Source organism: Berghia stephanieae, chromosome 3, assembly GCF_034508935.2.
Source record: "Berghia stephanieae isolate SIO BIC M18660-M18661 chromosome 3, UCSD_Bste_1.3, whole genome shotgun sequence".
In the NCBI taxonomy this organism is placed as follows: domain Eukaryota; kingdom Metazoa; phylum Mollusca; class Gastropoda; order Nudibranchia; family Aeolidiidae; genus Berghia; species Berghia stephanieae.
In genome coordinates this window covers 50,753,744-50,770,478 of record NC_088362.1, presented here as the reverse complement: position 1 = coordinate 50,770,478, position 16,735 = coordinate 50,753,744, and the positions used below count along the sequence as shown (strand labels likewise).

Here is a 16,735-nt window from a genome sequence, read left to right as displayed (position 1 = left end):
CGACACTCGGGCCGTCTTTACACAGCTATCCGGAATTTTCTATTCAAAACGCCTTTGTTGTCACAATGCAATCGGGAGTTAAAGCGTTTTCACGGATCTATTTCATTTCAAGGTGAATCAATTGTAAGAATGCACGGGAGTCTTGCGTTATTTCAATGAGAAGAACGATATCGACAATAAAGTGTAACCAAACCCCAGTCACAGAATTCCTAGCCCGAGGGCAAATCTTTTACACTTGGAATAATGTCTTAATTTAGCTACTAATTGAAAAATGATAATTCTAATAATTATTCATTCTTCAAAATTAAATTAATCTAATTGAACCCCCGTGGACAGATATTGTCCCAAGTCATCTTCCATGTATAACTTAGATAGATGTCCAGATAAGCATAATAAAGACGGTATCGGTATCAGTTATAAGATCGTTATGCTTGTCGGAGAGACAACTCATCCTCTGTCCATCTTCCAATAACACACAACACTAACTGTGTTAGTTATCGGACATTTTCATCGAGGACCAATCAACTCTTTTCAAGTTTAACAATGCTCTACAATCATCACTAAATTCATATTTACAACCCCCCCCCCCCCCCCCTATTATTTTCCTCTATCAACGACCTCCATGACAATCACCTCAATCTATTCCCAGCTGTCAGTCTGTGTGTCGGTGTGTCTGGGTCGTTCAAAAAGTCTTTCAACCAGCGCTTATCTTCTTATATTCCACAACTGATTCTTCTCCCCTCATCCGTTTCAACTTCAGTCTCTATTGCTCTTTAAAATCTTCCCAAACCATAAATTGTCTGCAATCGAGCCTTATAGAATGATAAAGAGCCATAACTTATTGTTTGATAAAATTCTTTTTGATTTCAGGGCGGCGAAATTGGCGTGGCCGCGACACAAATAAATTACCGTTCCATTATGACAACTCCCGCATCCCGTCATCGCTACAATCGCTTATAAAATCATCTCGAATTAAATTGATACCCCTTTAACCGTCTCCAGTGGTTCAACGACAACAATACGAGGCTCGGGTCGCCAAATCGAGAAATCTTGTGACAAGTAAATCGTCGCCCCTGTTGTTTGTTGGTGATCTAGGCAAAGCAATTTGCATTCGTCATTGATGATCAAGGCAGAAATTAATGAACATATTATTCAAGCAGAGTATTCAACTGTTTCCAAGGTTGCCAATTTTCCGTATATTTACGGAATTCAGTTTGAAATAAACTCACAGTATATTTTCCAATCACCTGCTAAACGGGGAAAAAGTACATAATGTCTTTTTACTGGAGTTAAGCACTCAAAAAGGGATCGGTCTATGTGTTTGTGTAAAATTTCAGTAAATTTTTACCTCCTGAATTGGCAACCCTGTATTTCTGACGAAATAGTTTATAGATTCTGCCTGGACTTTAAACCCAATTTCATAAGTAGATTTTTTTCTGTTTTTGTAGTGAGAAAGGTATAAACTGTTATGTCTCTTTTACCGATTTTGATTTTAAACCAAAATGCTATTTGTCAACTTAACAAGTTTATTTTTTTTACTGGAATTAGATGGACGGCCGCATAATATGATTATCTCGCCTCAGCTCATTCTCCTGACCAAGGTGGTCGTAGAGGAGACACGAGAGATGATTCTGCAGTACGGGCCCTCAATCCAGGGGTCTGATACATGGAGCGGGACTATGGTAGTCTCAGACTAAAGCAAAGTCTGAGACTTTGTAGTCTCAGACTTTGGGAAGTCAGAGACTACGGAAAGTAAGCTATTCATGGGGTCAGACTTCGTCCCTGACTATCAAGTCTCTGACTACGCTTGACAACAAGATATGAAGTGAGTAGAAAAGTGCCAGAAGACAATAGAGAATAAAAAATTTTTTTCCCGGCGGTGGTGGGGTTTGAACCTGCGACCTTATTGGTACGACAACTCCGCCTGGCAGGTGAGAGCGTGGCTCTACCGTGTGAGCTATCCACGAACACAAAAATATTCGTTTCAAACCCAAAGTCATTTCTAGATCCCTCTCTCACCCACTTCTTGAGATCGCCGATTCGTTCGCCACCATCGCGAAGTAATTTTGACCAGCAGTTAAGCTTAATAGCCAATATTCTCATCACAAACATATAACATAGAAACGATTGAGACATTGAGTATGCTCTGGTGTATGGGGTGAATTTTTAATTCAGAAAAGTGAGTGGAGCAGGCACTTATGTTGGTAACAACAAGATATGAAGTGAGTAGAAAAGTGCCAGAAGACAATAGAGAATAAAAAATTTTTTTTCCGCGGCGGTGGTGGGGTTTGAACCTGCGACCTTATTGGTACGACAACTCCGCCTGGCAGGTGAGAGCGTGGCTCTACCGTGTGAGCTATCCACGAACACAAAAATATTCGTTTCAAACCCAAAGTCATTTCTAGATCCCTCTCTCACCCACTTCTTGAGATCGCCGATTCGTTCGCCACCATCGCGAAGTAATTTTGACCAGCAGTTAAGCTTAATAGCCAATATTCTCATCACAAACATATAACATAGAAACGATTGAGACATTGAGTATGCTCCGGTGTATGGGGTGAATTTTTAATTCAGAAAAGTGAGTGGAGCAGGCACTTATGTTGGTAACAACAAGATATGAAGTGAGTTTTCTACTGTCGGGTAGCCTTGTTCTAATCGCAGTACAATTACTCCCACCAGCGTATAGCACATATTATGATTTTGAAATTTAGTCCCAGACTACGATATTTACACCTGCTAAATCGCGGGTGTAAATTTCACCCGTTTAGTCCCTCGTTTAGTCTGAGACTTCGCGTAGTCCGGCTTCATGAATATCTTACAATGCCTTTTAGTCTGAGACAACGGATTTAGTCTAGGACTATCGTCGTAGTCCCGCTCCATGAATCAGAGCCCAGATGTTTCCTCAGCTTATGGTGGATAATATAGTTGCCTCCATCAAGTCTGCCTATTTTGTCTTGGCAATTAACTCTCCTCGATATTATCTAAAGATATGAATTTTAAAACATTTGATTAAAGGAAAATTTACATTAAAAAAAAAAACAACAAAACATTTCCGTAAAATAACTCTCCCGATTTAGCGGATTTCCATATAGACAATACAGATGTTGATCTCGATAGGAAGAGTTCGTTTCATGGATGGCTGGTGTTTCATTCTACGGAGCCTCGCCGTGACAAGCCCGTGACAACCTTCATACTTTTGGTTTTTCACTTTCACGGACCGGAGCAATTTAATTCAAGGTGTCAAGATTTCAGGTTTAAAAATTGGAATAATTTCCTAATTAAAACTCCCGTGGTTCAACATATTCTAAGCCTTAACTTTTAAATCCACAATGAAAACCCGAAAACCCACCGAGGTCACCATATATATAATATACTGTTTTGTTTTCACAAGATCCCGGTACCCATTTGTAGCCTCTCTCTTCTCTCTCTCTCTCTCTCTCTCTCTCTCTCTCTCTCTCTCTCTCTCTCTCTCTATCTATCTATCTCTCTCTCTCTATTTCTCTCTCTCTATTTCTCTCTCTCTCTCTCTCTCTCTCTCTCTCTCTCTCTCTCTCTCTCTCTCTCGCACACATAAATCAATTCTTATATCACCGTTTTAGTCAATAATTACCCTCTACTTCATGGGAGTCCCTCTCACCGTACCAGTCTTGTATTCAAAATTTGAATTAAAAACAAAGATGTCTATGACTTGGATTTTGTGTTATCACTAGATCAGTGAGTTATCATTGCTGTGCGACTATCTGGTATTGTGGTATGACACTCGCTTTCGGATCGGAAGGTCCTGGGTTCGAATCTTAATCAGCGCATAGTTGAGTCCTTGGAAAAGGATCTTTACTCGCGTTCTCTCAACGTACTCAGGTGTAAAATAAGTACACGATCGTTAACAGCGGCCGAAAAAAAATGTAATTTTGGTTAACAGGCGTCATGTCCGTCCTACATGTTAAATGTTGTGGTTGGCCAGGGACCCGCTGTAAAGCGCTTTGAGTACGTTTAGTGGATACTGCGCTATATATTTTTTTCAAAAAAAAAAGCTCAATTATCATTATTACAGAAAGTCCCCGATTACGAAATAGTCAATGCATATATTACTGGTTTACCACGAAGGGTCGTACAAACCGCATTTCGTTTGTAATCCGGTTAGTTTAATGTTTATGATAACCTTGTTACGTCAAACATAGAAACGCACCAGGCGCCTTTTGTGTTCCGATAACATTCTGTCGTCGAAAATACTCTTAAATCTAATGTCATTTCTATACAGTAAATGTTGCGATTGCCAACGCACGCCTTTCATGATTCTATCCCTATTTCGAAATTATATTTTTAGTGTTCTTCGTTTTCTGGCCACGTGATTTTAACTCCACGTTTTTACCTGAGATGGAAATCGGCGTAATTTTACAATAAACAAATTATACGTAGACCTGCCTATTAGTACGAAAAATTCGTATAATTACGAAATGTCGGCTCCTTTTTCAGAAATCCATGAGCATCTCAAAGTCGTTAAAACGGTGAAAACAATGAAAGTTGGTACCGGGCTACAGAAGTTTTATTTAAGGTGGCGTTTTTATGCACCTCCGTTGGAGGTGTACAAAAACGCACCGTTTAATGCACCTCCGTTGGCGGTGATGGTAAATTAATGAAAATGTTGCTGCAAACGTCCATGAGGTTTAAATAGTTTTAGATTGTAGTTTAGCACGCTGCTTAGTGATTACCGATGTATGCTTATACAATGATAATAAATTAAAGAATAATAACAATAATTTAAAGAATCTAAAGTAAAAAGAAACATGGCACACAAATACTGATCTCAAATTAATATATAATTTTAGAAAATTAAAATCGAAGTTTTTTAAAAACATGATAAAAAGTTTTTGAAAAAAAAAAGAAAAAAAGAAAGAAAAAATAAAAAGCAAACAAAGACAAAGTAAATTTTTAAAAAATATGTCTACAATGGGAACCAAACCCGGTACTTTCAAGGTTAGAGTCTGACACCTTGTCAGCTGCGCTACGGAGCCACCTGACTGTTCATCACATTTAATAAGGTTTTTCTAAAACATTATTTAACCTTCAATGGAACTTCTATTTTCTGGTTTTATATTTCGATTTTTATGTTATTATTAAATACATAAACACAATATCGCTGATGAAATTGGGTGGGATGCGCATGCGTGACGGAGGTGTATAAAAACGATCCGTTAAGATACACCGTCAACGGAGGTGCATAAAAACACTACGTTTATTTAATCATCACGAGGGTACATTGTATTGATAGTGTGCGTTTGGCTAAGAAGCTCACAGCATTGCCATCCGGAAGTATATCGGACTAACACACAAGACTATGTGTACTGGTCAATATAGTTTAGTGGGAATTACTCAAAATCGCGGATGGCAAAAAACAATAACAGAGACCGGAGTGACGTCAACTTCGTTCTATCTATATCGACTGCTATTTTTATCTCTGAAGGACCACGAATTTAAAAACTTTCAAATAGGCAGGTTTACATACAGCGAGAACACAGGCCTGTTTCTGCGTACAAAGAGATTTTTATGTCCTCATCATGTTTTCTCGTTGCAATAAAGGAGCCGGGCAATATGTGTGTATCGACTATCAGAGCACCTGCCTGTGAGTATCGGATCTCTGTCTTGCTTTATCCAGGGTGACTCGCTGAGGAATTAAAAAAAGATAATCCGAATAATAGCCAAGAGTGACCAACATAATTTAGTCGTGTCCAGTATTTATATAGATAGTATGCGCTTGGCAAAGGAGTTCACAATATTGCCATCCGGAAGTATAACGGACCAACACACAAAACTTTGTGTAACCATGATAGTTTATAGTCAGGTTAATACACTTTAGTGAGAATTACTCACAAACGCGGATGGCAAAAAACAATAACAAAGGCTTGAATGACGTCATCTACGTTCTATCTATATGTGTGAATTAAGTCATGGAGTAGTTTTTACTAGCTTCACAGTTTGCACGGAAATTAGTAAAGGGAAAAGAGACAAAAATCCACTCAGGAGATGATAATTTTATTAGAATTTAAAATTAGAGGTGCCGAAATGAGCCAGTAAGGTGAAGAGAAAAATAAAGTGAGTAAATGTGACTCATAATATAAAACGGAACGATATAAGATTTGTTTTTTTCTTATATGTTTTTTTTTTTAATATGAGTTGCATTTACTCACTCAAACCTGAGTAGAGTGATTTGATTTGGGTTTTTGGCTTCACAGCTTTTCAAGAACTTACTGTCACCGTAAATCAATTAAGTTTTGACATGGAATCAAGTCATCTTAGTCTAAATACACTGGTCTGTAGAGAGATAGATAGAGAGAGAAAAAAAAAAAAAAAGAGAGAGAGAGAGAGAGAGAGAGAGAGAGAGAGAGAGAGAGAGAGAGAGAGAGAGAGAGAGAGAGAGAGAGAGAGATTACGCAAGTTGTTTGATAGGATTGAAGACAAATAAATGTTTGGGTGTGTTAAATTTGAGAGTGCTAAACCTTTGATGTTCAGGTCGTTCCACAACCCATCTAAGCCACACACCATCTCCTGATGGCCAATGGAACAATCGTCTTTAACACCACAAAACTCATTCGTCACACACTGACCACTTGACTCGGGATCACATACTTTCCTTGGTCCTGCCTTCACTCGATCCTACAATTTATTACACAGGCCATCATAGTTAATGAAGTAGATTGACCGATCAAGCAATTTTCATGCCGGTCCTAATTACGTCACACTCGTGTGCGATTTGGAAATAAATATGGCCGTCACTGCCGGCATCTCATCGCTTCCATCGGTACCGCTTCCGGGTTTCTGGAACCAGAATGCACCGCCGTCAACAAAAAGCAAGGGCTGCAAATTGATGTGAAAATGACTTCCTCGAGTCATATCAAAAATGTTCTAGCAGGAAATGAATGGTGGTTGGAAGATTAATGACGTCATCAGTGTCAGGTGGAGATTTTCGGACCCATGTGTTTAGGTGAGGATTTATGAGGTTGAGAAAGAAAGAAAGAATGAGAGAGATAGATAGATAGATAGAGAGAGAACAGGATATATATATATATATATATATATATATATATATATATATATATATATATATATATATATATGAGAGAGAGAGAGAGAGAGAGAGAGAGAGAGAGAGAGATAGGTAGATAGATAGATAGATAGATAGATAGATAGATAGATAGATAGATAGATAGATAGATAGATAGATAGATAGATAGATAGATAGATAGATAAGGTAGATAGATAGATAGATAGATAGATAGATAGATAGATAGATAGATAGATAGATAGATAGATAGATAGATAGATAGATAGATAGATAGATAGATAGATAGATGGATTGAGATAGAGATAGAGATAGAGATATAGATCTCAAGATGTGCGTGGGACATAAGAGGGACGGAAATGATAGATTTAAACAGCATTAATTGTTCTGTGTCTCACTGTTACTTTAACTGTTAGTCGCTAATCTACATAGATTAGCAGCTTCTCTCCTTTACTAGTTCTGTTTACCTTAGGCTCTGGCAGTGGTGGAACTTGTCCGTGGATGAAGGGACAATCAGATGTGAAAGTATAATTTAATTTCTTCTGGATGGCATTGTTTCAAAATAATTTTATAGATCAATTCATTGCATAGTTATATATAATGTGTAGCAATGACTATGAAAAATGTTTTTTTCTCTTTGTGAGGAAAATTTTTGTCTAAAATCAAAGCCCTATCTCCACTGAGTAAAAATGTTTTTGAATTTTGAAAATCCATTCATAAATAAACAAGTTATGCAGTTTCAAAGGTGTCATTTATTTGGATGACCCGCAAAGAGGAAAAAAAACGCGAATATATGGGACGCTTTTTCGGCATCTTGTATCTTGCGTAATAAGTGGATTAAAAGATTGAAACTTGAAGAGCAAATTAGGATGGTGTTTTGTAAAATACGGGAAAAGTACTCGTCAAATTTTAAAACCAAAAAGAAGAAATTTTCATGTATTACCTTGTCAGCGACAAAACCTCCACGCCCGGTAGTTTTAGAAATATTTTACTCCAAAGAGTAAAAATCTATTTTTAACGGTCTTTTGGTAATTGCACGAGTTTTGTCGCTTGACATAATCTAAAATGACATTTTTTCTAACTGTGTGCCAACTTTCAGTCATATTCATCGATAAACAACGTCGTAATTAATTTTTTAAAATAGCATATACGAAACGGCTTCGTCCCATATTTTGACGCGAATTCGGGCACTTCGTGAGCGAAAAAGAGGCCCAATGATTTGTGCGGGATAGTCATTGCTATAATGTGATGTATGTATTCTTGGGTCTATAGGAAGTTGTTTCAAATTAAACACTATGTAGTCTTGTGGTATGACACTGGCTTTCGGATCGGAATGTCCTGGGTTCGAGCTTCGCTCGGCGCGTAGCTGAGTCCTTGGAAAAGGCTCTTTACTCACATTCTCTCATCGTACTCAGGTGTAAAATGAGTACCTGGCCGTTAACAGCGTTGTCTCTGTCAGAAAAAAAGTAATATCGCCTAACAGGCGTCTTGTCGTAAATGTTAAGTGTTGCTCTTGGACAGGGACCCCTTGTAAAGCGCATTGAGCACGTTTAGTGGATATTGCGTTATATAAAAGCCAAATTATTTTAAAACACGCTTTACAGCTGGAGTCTACAATATGTTCTTCCAAGACGTTCCATTTAATCTAAATCTCATGATTGTCTTCCTTGACATAGAATGATCTGCTTTGTTGAATTAATTAATTTGCCCTGATGGAAATATTGGTACCGGTTTCTTGAAGAGAAGGAGATAATTTTTGGAGGATCTTGAAGAAGAAGAAAACGTGTAAATTTAGAGAGAAAACAAATGCGTGCCTCTTTTGTTTGACGGTTATGATCCTTGAGCCAGGCTTGAGAATTCATTGTTGTGTAACGTCATATTCTTCAATGGAAAGTCGACCACATTTTAGAAAAGCACTTAATTTGATATGTAGGTTGTGTCCCCTTTTATATTATATGTATTATCATTAAAGTATTATCTGGCCTTGTTAGAAGCACTATCCATGTGAACGGAACTTTCTCTATACAACAATGGAATAACTGTTACCATCACTTGTTGTTATTGTGTCTGTTATGTCTTACATACTGTGAAGAGGCTTGGGCCCAATTCAATTTCAACAATCACGCGTCTTCATAAATCATTAATAAATAATAGATGCTGATGTTCCGACTGTTTTTCATGTAGTACTTTGGGAAGGGCACTTCGTATTGTAATAAGAAAAAGATGTACCTAGCTTTAATTGCTCTGGTCTGACTGGCAATGAAACAAAAGATTGCATAAACTGTGAAGAACAAATTGAATTCCACTGTACTGTGTGATGCACGCATTATTGTTTTTTCAGTCCGTCATTTTCCCACAAATCTTTAAATTGACTGTCAAAATGTTAAGCGTTATTGCGTAAAACTGATATGTCTTGTGGTCTTTGTTCCCCATCTAAATCTGGAACGCTATACAGAGGTTGGTCTAGCATCAGTGCTTCGTTTGGCATAAAGACTGGAGACTGCCTTGTGGAAAAGGTTGAATATCGATGATTCGAAAAATGAGATTTTGAAACATGGCCAATGTCCTCAGCACATACATATTATTATACTGTTCATCGATTGAGAATTGTTTCATTAGTTGTTCTTGGATGTTACATTTAAGTTCTATTATTTCCAGCCTACCATTTAAAAGTTTTAAGATACCATCCGTAAGTTATAATAACACAATTCCTGCAACTCCTTTTTCTCAAACATTCAATATTTAAACATTGGTTAAAAAAAAAACAATAAAAGGGGCGAGAGTTATAGGTCTAAACTTACATAGATTCTAAGCAGACCCTAAAACATTGGCCAATTGCACGGAACCGGGGTAGTTTGGCCATTCGGATGGTCAATTGACACCATGGTGATAATAGGACACCCCCTCCCCCAACTACCAATCCATTATGGTTGGGGTAATTTGAAGATTACACTAGACATCCTCCCCCCCCCCCCCCCCAGCCCCCTGGGGTTTTCAATTTGACCATGAAGATACCTGTACCTTTTACCAATTTTCTGTTCTCAACATTACAATGCAATGGTAGAGAACTGGGTTTTCTTGTGGCGTCGTCAGCCGAGACACAAAATCGAACTATGTTAAGCTTGGTCAGTGACTATATGGCGTTGCATCCTTGCTTTAGATACACAAATTGCCCCATCAGATGTGTATGGGTATCTGGCTATTAGAAGTGACCCAGGCACAAACATTTCACTGGTTTTTTTGTTTTTGTTTTTGTTGTTTTTTGTTTTTTTTTAATTGGTCCAACACCGCCTGAATTGGAAATATTAGAGGCATTGTGAAATGTATTGAATAATGGTTTTTAAAAATTGCACGACATTTGTTGTTGTTGTTGTTCTTGTAGTTGTTGTTGTTGTTGTTGTTGTTGTTGTTGTTGTTGTTGTTGTTGTTGTGTGTGTGTGTGACTGTTGAAATTGGTCGCACTTATAGGCTGCATCCTTTTAATATAATATTATGTACTGTGGTACAATACATGTACTGTTAGAATCACCAAAGCATACTTGTCGAGGGTGCTAGATTGCCATTGTCGGGACTATTCTCAGGAAATGTTCTTGTTCTTCAGATAGTCGACCATTTGCCTCTTCGAGTACCTAGTCGGGTTTCCTGTCATGTTGGTCGTGTGCTGATCTTGATCTGACGCAAAGAAACCCGTTGTCTACATCAGCTCTAGAAGTGGATTGGTGAAGTGATTGGAGTGTAGTTGAATGATCCCAAATGGTTCTTACCTAGTGATCATGCGGAGGAGAAATTTGTAGTATATTAAAGTATATAATCCAATGTGTTCACTGAGAGTACATAGCTGGGTCTAATTCAGAATGGTCAGAGATGCTTTGATACTGGCATTATTTAGGCAACACGCAATTTAATAATCTTTAGAAACCGGGAAAAATCATAGCATTGTATTGACTGGCACTATCTATAATCATTCAGCTTCTTTTTAGGAATGAAACAAAGAGTGAATACAATTTTAGCCTTTATATAGAGAAATATCCACCAAACTTGAGCATTTATAATACACAATATCTACTAAACGTGTTCAAAGCGCTACACAGGGGGTCTCAAAGCGACGAGACATGACGCCTGGTATCTAGGCGATATTACATTTTTTTTTACGGACAAAGACAACACTGTTAAAGACCATATTTACACCCGAGTACGGTGAGTGAATGTGAATATAGATCCTTTCCCAAGGACTACGCGCGTTGCTCAGACCGGTACAGGAACCCTGGACCCTCCGATGCGAAGGCGAGACCGCTTCACTACATGGCCGCATGAAACGTTCTCAAAGCGCTTTAGAAGGGGTCCCTAGCCAACAGCAACACTTAGCATGTAGTACGAGCATTGTCTACTGATAGTATAAGAAGTCACTGAGTACGAGACAACGTTGCTATTGGTCAGGTACTCATTTAAACCCGAGTATGATGAAAGAATATTATGAGTAAAGCCATTTTTCCAATAACTATGCGCCGCTTCGTTCGCCGGCGAGTGTCATACCACAAGATCACATAGCCGCAAAATGTGTATCTGGTAATCACTTTCATGGTTTCAAAATCTACAGAAATCTTCAATAGTATAATCTATTATATCATCGTATTGATTACGGCCAGGACCAACTGTGTGTCAACTCGGACGTTGCACAAGTCCACACGTCTTAATAAAATGCCGATTGACTAGTTAGGGGGGGGGGGGCAAATTGATCTTTTATGTAGCGCAATATCCACTAAACGTACTTAAAGCGCGTTTCAAAAGTGTCCTTGACCAACAGCAACACGTAACATGTAGAAAGAGACATATGACGCTTGTTAGGCGACATCTTAATTTTTTTTCCAGACAGAGACAGTGCTGCGGCCAGGTACTCATTTTGATTTCCAGATTTATTCGATTTGGTCGCTGGATCATATATAAGTTGTGACGGAAAGTACTCTGTGCTACTCAAGCGTCCTATTCAAAAAGAAGCGACCAATTTATACAGTATGTTTCACGCTAAAGAAACCGTCTAAACTCCTAACCCCATATTATGCTTAATGGCCTCAAATAAATTCTTTTCTTTTTCATAGAAAAGTCAACCGACTATCAATACGTTGTCTAATCATTTATCCCGCTATCAACATAATCTGTGTTTGGAGTACAAGTGTTAACAATTTAATTACAGACTCCCAGCCCCGGCTTGTATCAAACCAGCTTAATACAACTGAAGGCGATAACCTCCAATAAATCCTGACCGTTAATCTAGGTGTTTTACTGTTCAGTAACCCGCTGCGATGAAGACACAACTACAACCCCCCCCCCCCCTTCCCCTCCCTCCCAATCCTTCTCAGTCGTCCCCCCCCCCCCCCCCCTCCTATACTTAGATAAAAAAAAGATACAATGTTTACCTAATTGACGGTCTGTAATGATTTAGAATCCACGTGAAATTGATTTCACGCCCTCTGGACAAATTGACCGAAAGCACTTTCAAACATCAAAGACGCATTGACCATCCAGTCAAATCACGGATGCTACTGTGGCCAAGTCTGTGACGACCGATGGTTGGAAATTTCATGTTGTTATCAATAAATATATTATAAGCATTACCGTCCTTTACCGTTTTATGGTTGTCGGAAATGTATTTGTGAGCAGAGCAGATTATGTTTAGTGGTTTTTGTTTTGGTTTTTTTTTTTTTTTTTTGTTTTTTGTTGCTGTTGTATTTTTGATTTTTAATTATTTTTTTTAAATGTAATAATAGGTCTTTTATTTTTTGGTGCCTTTCTCTTTTTTCTCTCTCTCTTTTTTTTTTTTTTTTTTTTTTTTTTTTTTTTTTTTTTTTTTTTTTTGGTGCCTTTTTTTTTTTCTTGATGGTCATAGCCTGATTCTGATTATTCTTTCAGGTTCAAATATTTAAACCAAAACTGTAGTAGATAATCAGATTTAGATACATTAAACCTAACCATACAAAGTGGTAATATAGAATTGGCGGAAACCATGCTTTGGGGTTGGGATCTAGAATTTTTGACTACTTAAAATTGCATATTGTATTCCATGTTATTAGTAGATAAGTAGAAGAGAATGGGCTTTCTTGTCATGAAAACCAGTCAATTTCCTATCCTCATTCAAATCAACGGTGTTGTTGAATGGCGGATGAGAGCTGAAAAGTATTAATTGAGAATGAAAGAAAAGACAGGATGATTGCTACAATGATGATTTTTTGGTACGTAGGATACATTTGACATAACATAGTGTAATGTAATAACTCGAGGTAGTGGAATTAGAGGAATAATTTTTTTTGTCTGTGTTTTGCGGGATAATATTTTCCAACATGACTAAATTTGGGAGCAGACACTGGTGTCAGACAAGAACCAAATAAACAAAACAAACAATCTGAAATGGGGACCCATTGTAATATTATTATTATTATTATTATTATTATTATTATTATTATTATTATTATTATTATTATTATTATTATTATTATTATATTATTACTATTATTACTATTATTACTATTATTATTATTATTATTATTATTATTATTATTATTATTATTATTATTATTATTATTTTTATTATCATTATCATTATTATTATAATTAATATTTATCATGGATGAGAAACAGTGCCAGACAAATCAGAAATATACAAGAAAAAATCCTCCCAAAAATTCCAACAGTTGTTGTCGTCTCGCATCTTACGGGGTTCCAAATTACACGGACGGAGAATTACCCCCCCCCCCCCCTCCCCCGCCCCTGGTGGTGAGATACCCAGAGCCCGAAATGAAGAAGGACAGATTGGACAAGTGGTTTGATTTTTGATACGGCTCTATCGCGTAGTAATAGTTACAGTAATGATAATAATGATGATAATAATAATAATAATGATAATAATAATGATAATAATAATAATAATAATAATAATAATAATAATAATAATAATTATAATAATAATAATAATAATAATAATAATAATAATAATAATAATAATAATAATAATAATAATAATAATAATAATAATAATAATATAATCTAATAATATGACGTTGATGATGATGATGATGATGATGATGATGATGATGATGATGATGATGATGATGATGAAAACCCTTGTAGTAAGAGTACTGTTTCAGTCCCAGGCGCTTTCCATCCGAGTAAAAAATATGGTACATATTATACTATTATGTATTAATCATTAACAAAAACATGTAAAGATATTAAAAGCGTATGCTAAAATCAAAGTTAATATTAAGTGGACAAACATTTTAAAATGTAATATGATATAATACATAGGATTCCACTTCAGAAATACATAACCATATACACATAATATAGTAGGTGCTGGAACACGTGCCTTTAAGAAGAAGAAAACAATCTAGATATTTACGTCACATGTGTGATTTTTTAAATTTTTATTGATTCATAATATAGCCCTACTATAATACTCTTTTAGTACGCCATGATTTATAATATAAAAACTAATAATGAATTTATAATACATAATATATAAAAGTAAACACATATAATGTAGATATATTGATATGACATAGAATTATATTTTTGTCCAATCCTTTATTTGGGTAGTGCCTGCAATGTTTCTTCAACTTTATGCACTCATAATATGTTCGTTTGTAATCGTATAATCTATGGACACACACACACACACACACACACACACACACAGAGAGAGAGAGAGAGAGAGAGAGAGAGAGCGAGAGAGAGAGAGAGACGGAGAGTGAGAGAGTAGAGGAGGGATGAGGAGAGATTTAGTGTAAGGTGATACCAATAATGGTAATCACTAGCTGCATGATGGTGCATGCTGAGATCATTGTCTAAACACAATAATTATATAGTCATAAAGACCAAATCGTACAAAAGTATATTGTTCTATACTGCCGTAATCTGGAGAAATAAAATGCGTTGTTCAAATTTTGGCCGGGAATACGCCCTTCAAATATCTACCGATTAAAATACAGACCCAGGTTTGAGAGTGTTTGACAAGATGAGGGTTATTTGATAAGATGAGGGTTATTTTAATCGTTAGATTTGAAGGATGAGTATTCTGGCCAAACTTTGAAAAACTTCCTAACAGTTTCTATACAGTTAGTTGTGCAACATTTGTGGCAATTAGTCTATAGTCTCCAATAACAGATGGAGGAATGGAGGGGTGGTTTACTTTTTCAATTATTATTTTTATGGGCCCATTGCGGTTATTGAACTTAACTGTTACTGTTTATACTTTTCAATTCATGTCATTGGGTTAAAGACAATTGTTCAAATTTTCCTCCTTTTTAAAAATTTACTTTTTGTCACCATCAACATTGGTTATTGGGCCCAATACGGTGATTGAACTTAAATGTAACTGTATATTATGACACACATACAAACACACACGGAGACACACGCACATTCACACACCCACATACGCGCGTGGACAAACAAGAGAGTTTTATTTATTTATTTTTCATCTCCAGATCATGTTAAATTCCCTTCATAAATACGAGCCCAGACTTCATGTGGTCAAGGTGAATTCGCGCACTCAGAAGAAAACCATTCTCACATTCAGCTTTCCAGAGACTCAGTTCATCGCAGTCACCGCTTATCAGAACGAAGAGGTAAATATTCATTTTCATATTTTAAAAAAGATAAATTTTTTACTCCTTTTGCGGCTATGTTGTCTAGTGGTATGACACTCACTTTCGGATCGGAAGGTCCTGGGTTCGAGCCTCGGTCGGCGCATAGTTGAGTCCTTGGAGAAGGCTCTTTACGCATATTCTCTCACCGTACTCTGGTGTAAAATGAATACCTGGCCGTTAATAGCGTTGTCTTTGTCCGAAAAAAATTGTAATATCGCCTAACAGGCGTCATGTCCCGGCGTACATGTTAAATGTTACTGTTGGCCAGGGACCATTTGTAAAGCAAGTGGATATTGTGCTATATAAAAGCTCGTTTTTTTTTCTCCTCCTACTCATCATTTTCCTCCTTATCTTCGCGATTATCCTCCTCTTCCTCAACCTACTCGATATTCTCTTTCCTCGCACGACCATGATTTAATCTCGCCCAGACCCAATGTTTCAGAAGTTCGATGTTTGATGTAAAAAGTAAAAAAAATTATAAAAAATTCCCTTTATTCATCCCATAGGGGAAACTTGTCTCTAGGGTCTATTCCAAGGGAAGACTAGAATAATCCAGGCGTCAGCCGCAGTGCAGCGCCGCAAAATTGAGCTAAGGCGACGTGACTTACTCAAGGCCACACAGCGCAGCGGCGGGTGATCGAACTCGATACCTTTCGGGTAGGAAGCAAAGACCGTACCGCTGAGCCACGCTGCCCCCTATTGTTTGTGGATTCCCCTTCCCCCTTTCTAAATCACATAATCTATATTATATCAATTTTATTCATCAATATCTTCTATTTGATTTATATATATATATCTAAGCTGAATTATCATTATGGTCGGCCCTACTGTCTATATCTAAAAGAATCGCGTATTTATAGATTGATCTTAGAATAATAATAATAATAATAATAATAATAATAATAATAATAATAATAATAATATAATAATAATAATAATAATAATAATAATAATAATAATAATAATAATAATAATCATTATCATCATCATCATCATCATCATCATCATCATCATCATCATCATCATCATCATCATC

General features: G+C 36.8%; 1 protein-coding gene across 2 annotated transcripts in view; it reads left to right on the top strand.

The window, feature by feature from the left end:
- The window catches only part of LOC144967947 (T-box transcription factor T homolog 1-like), a 56,953-nt gene that overhangs the window by 24,736 nt on the left and 15,482 nt on the right, over window positions 1-16,735 (top strand). For both annotated transcript variants that reach the window (XM_078905750.1, XM_078905749.1), the window contains exon 4: window positions 15,538-15,678. In XM_078905750.1, the coding sequence (XP_078761876.1) occupies window positions 15,538-15,678 (141 nt within the window). The remainder of the gene's footprint in view (window positions 1-15,537; window positions 15,679-16,735) is intronic.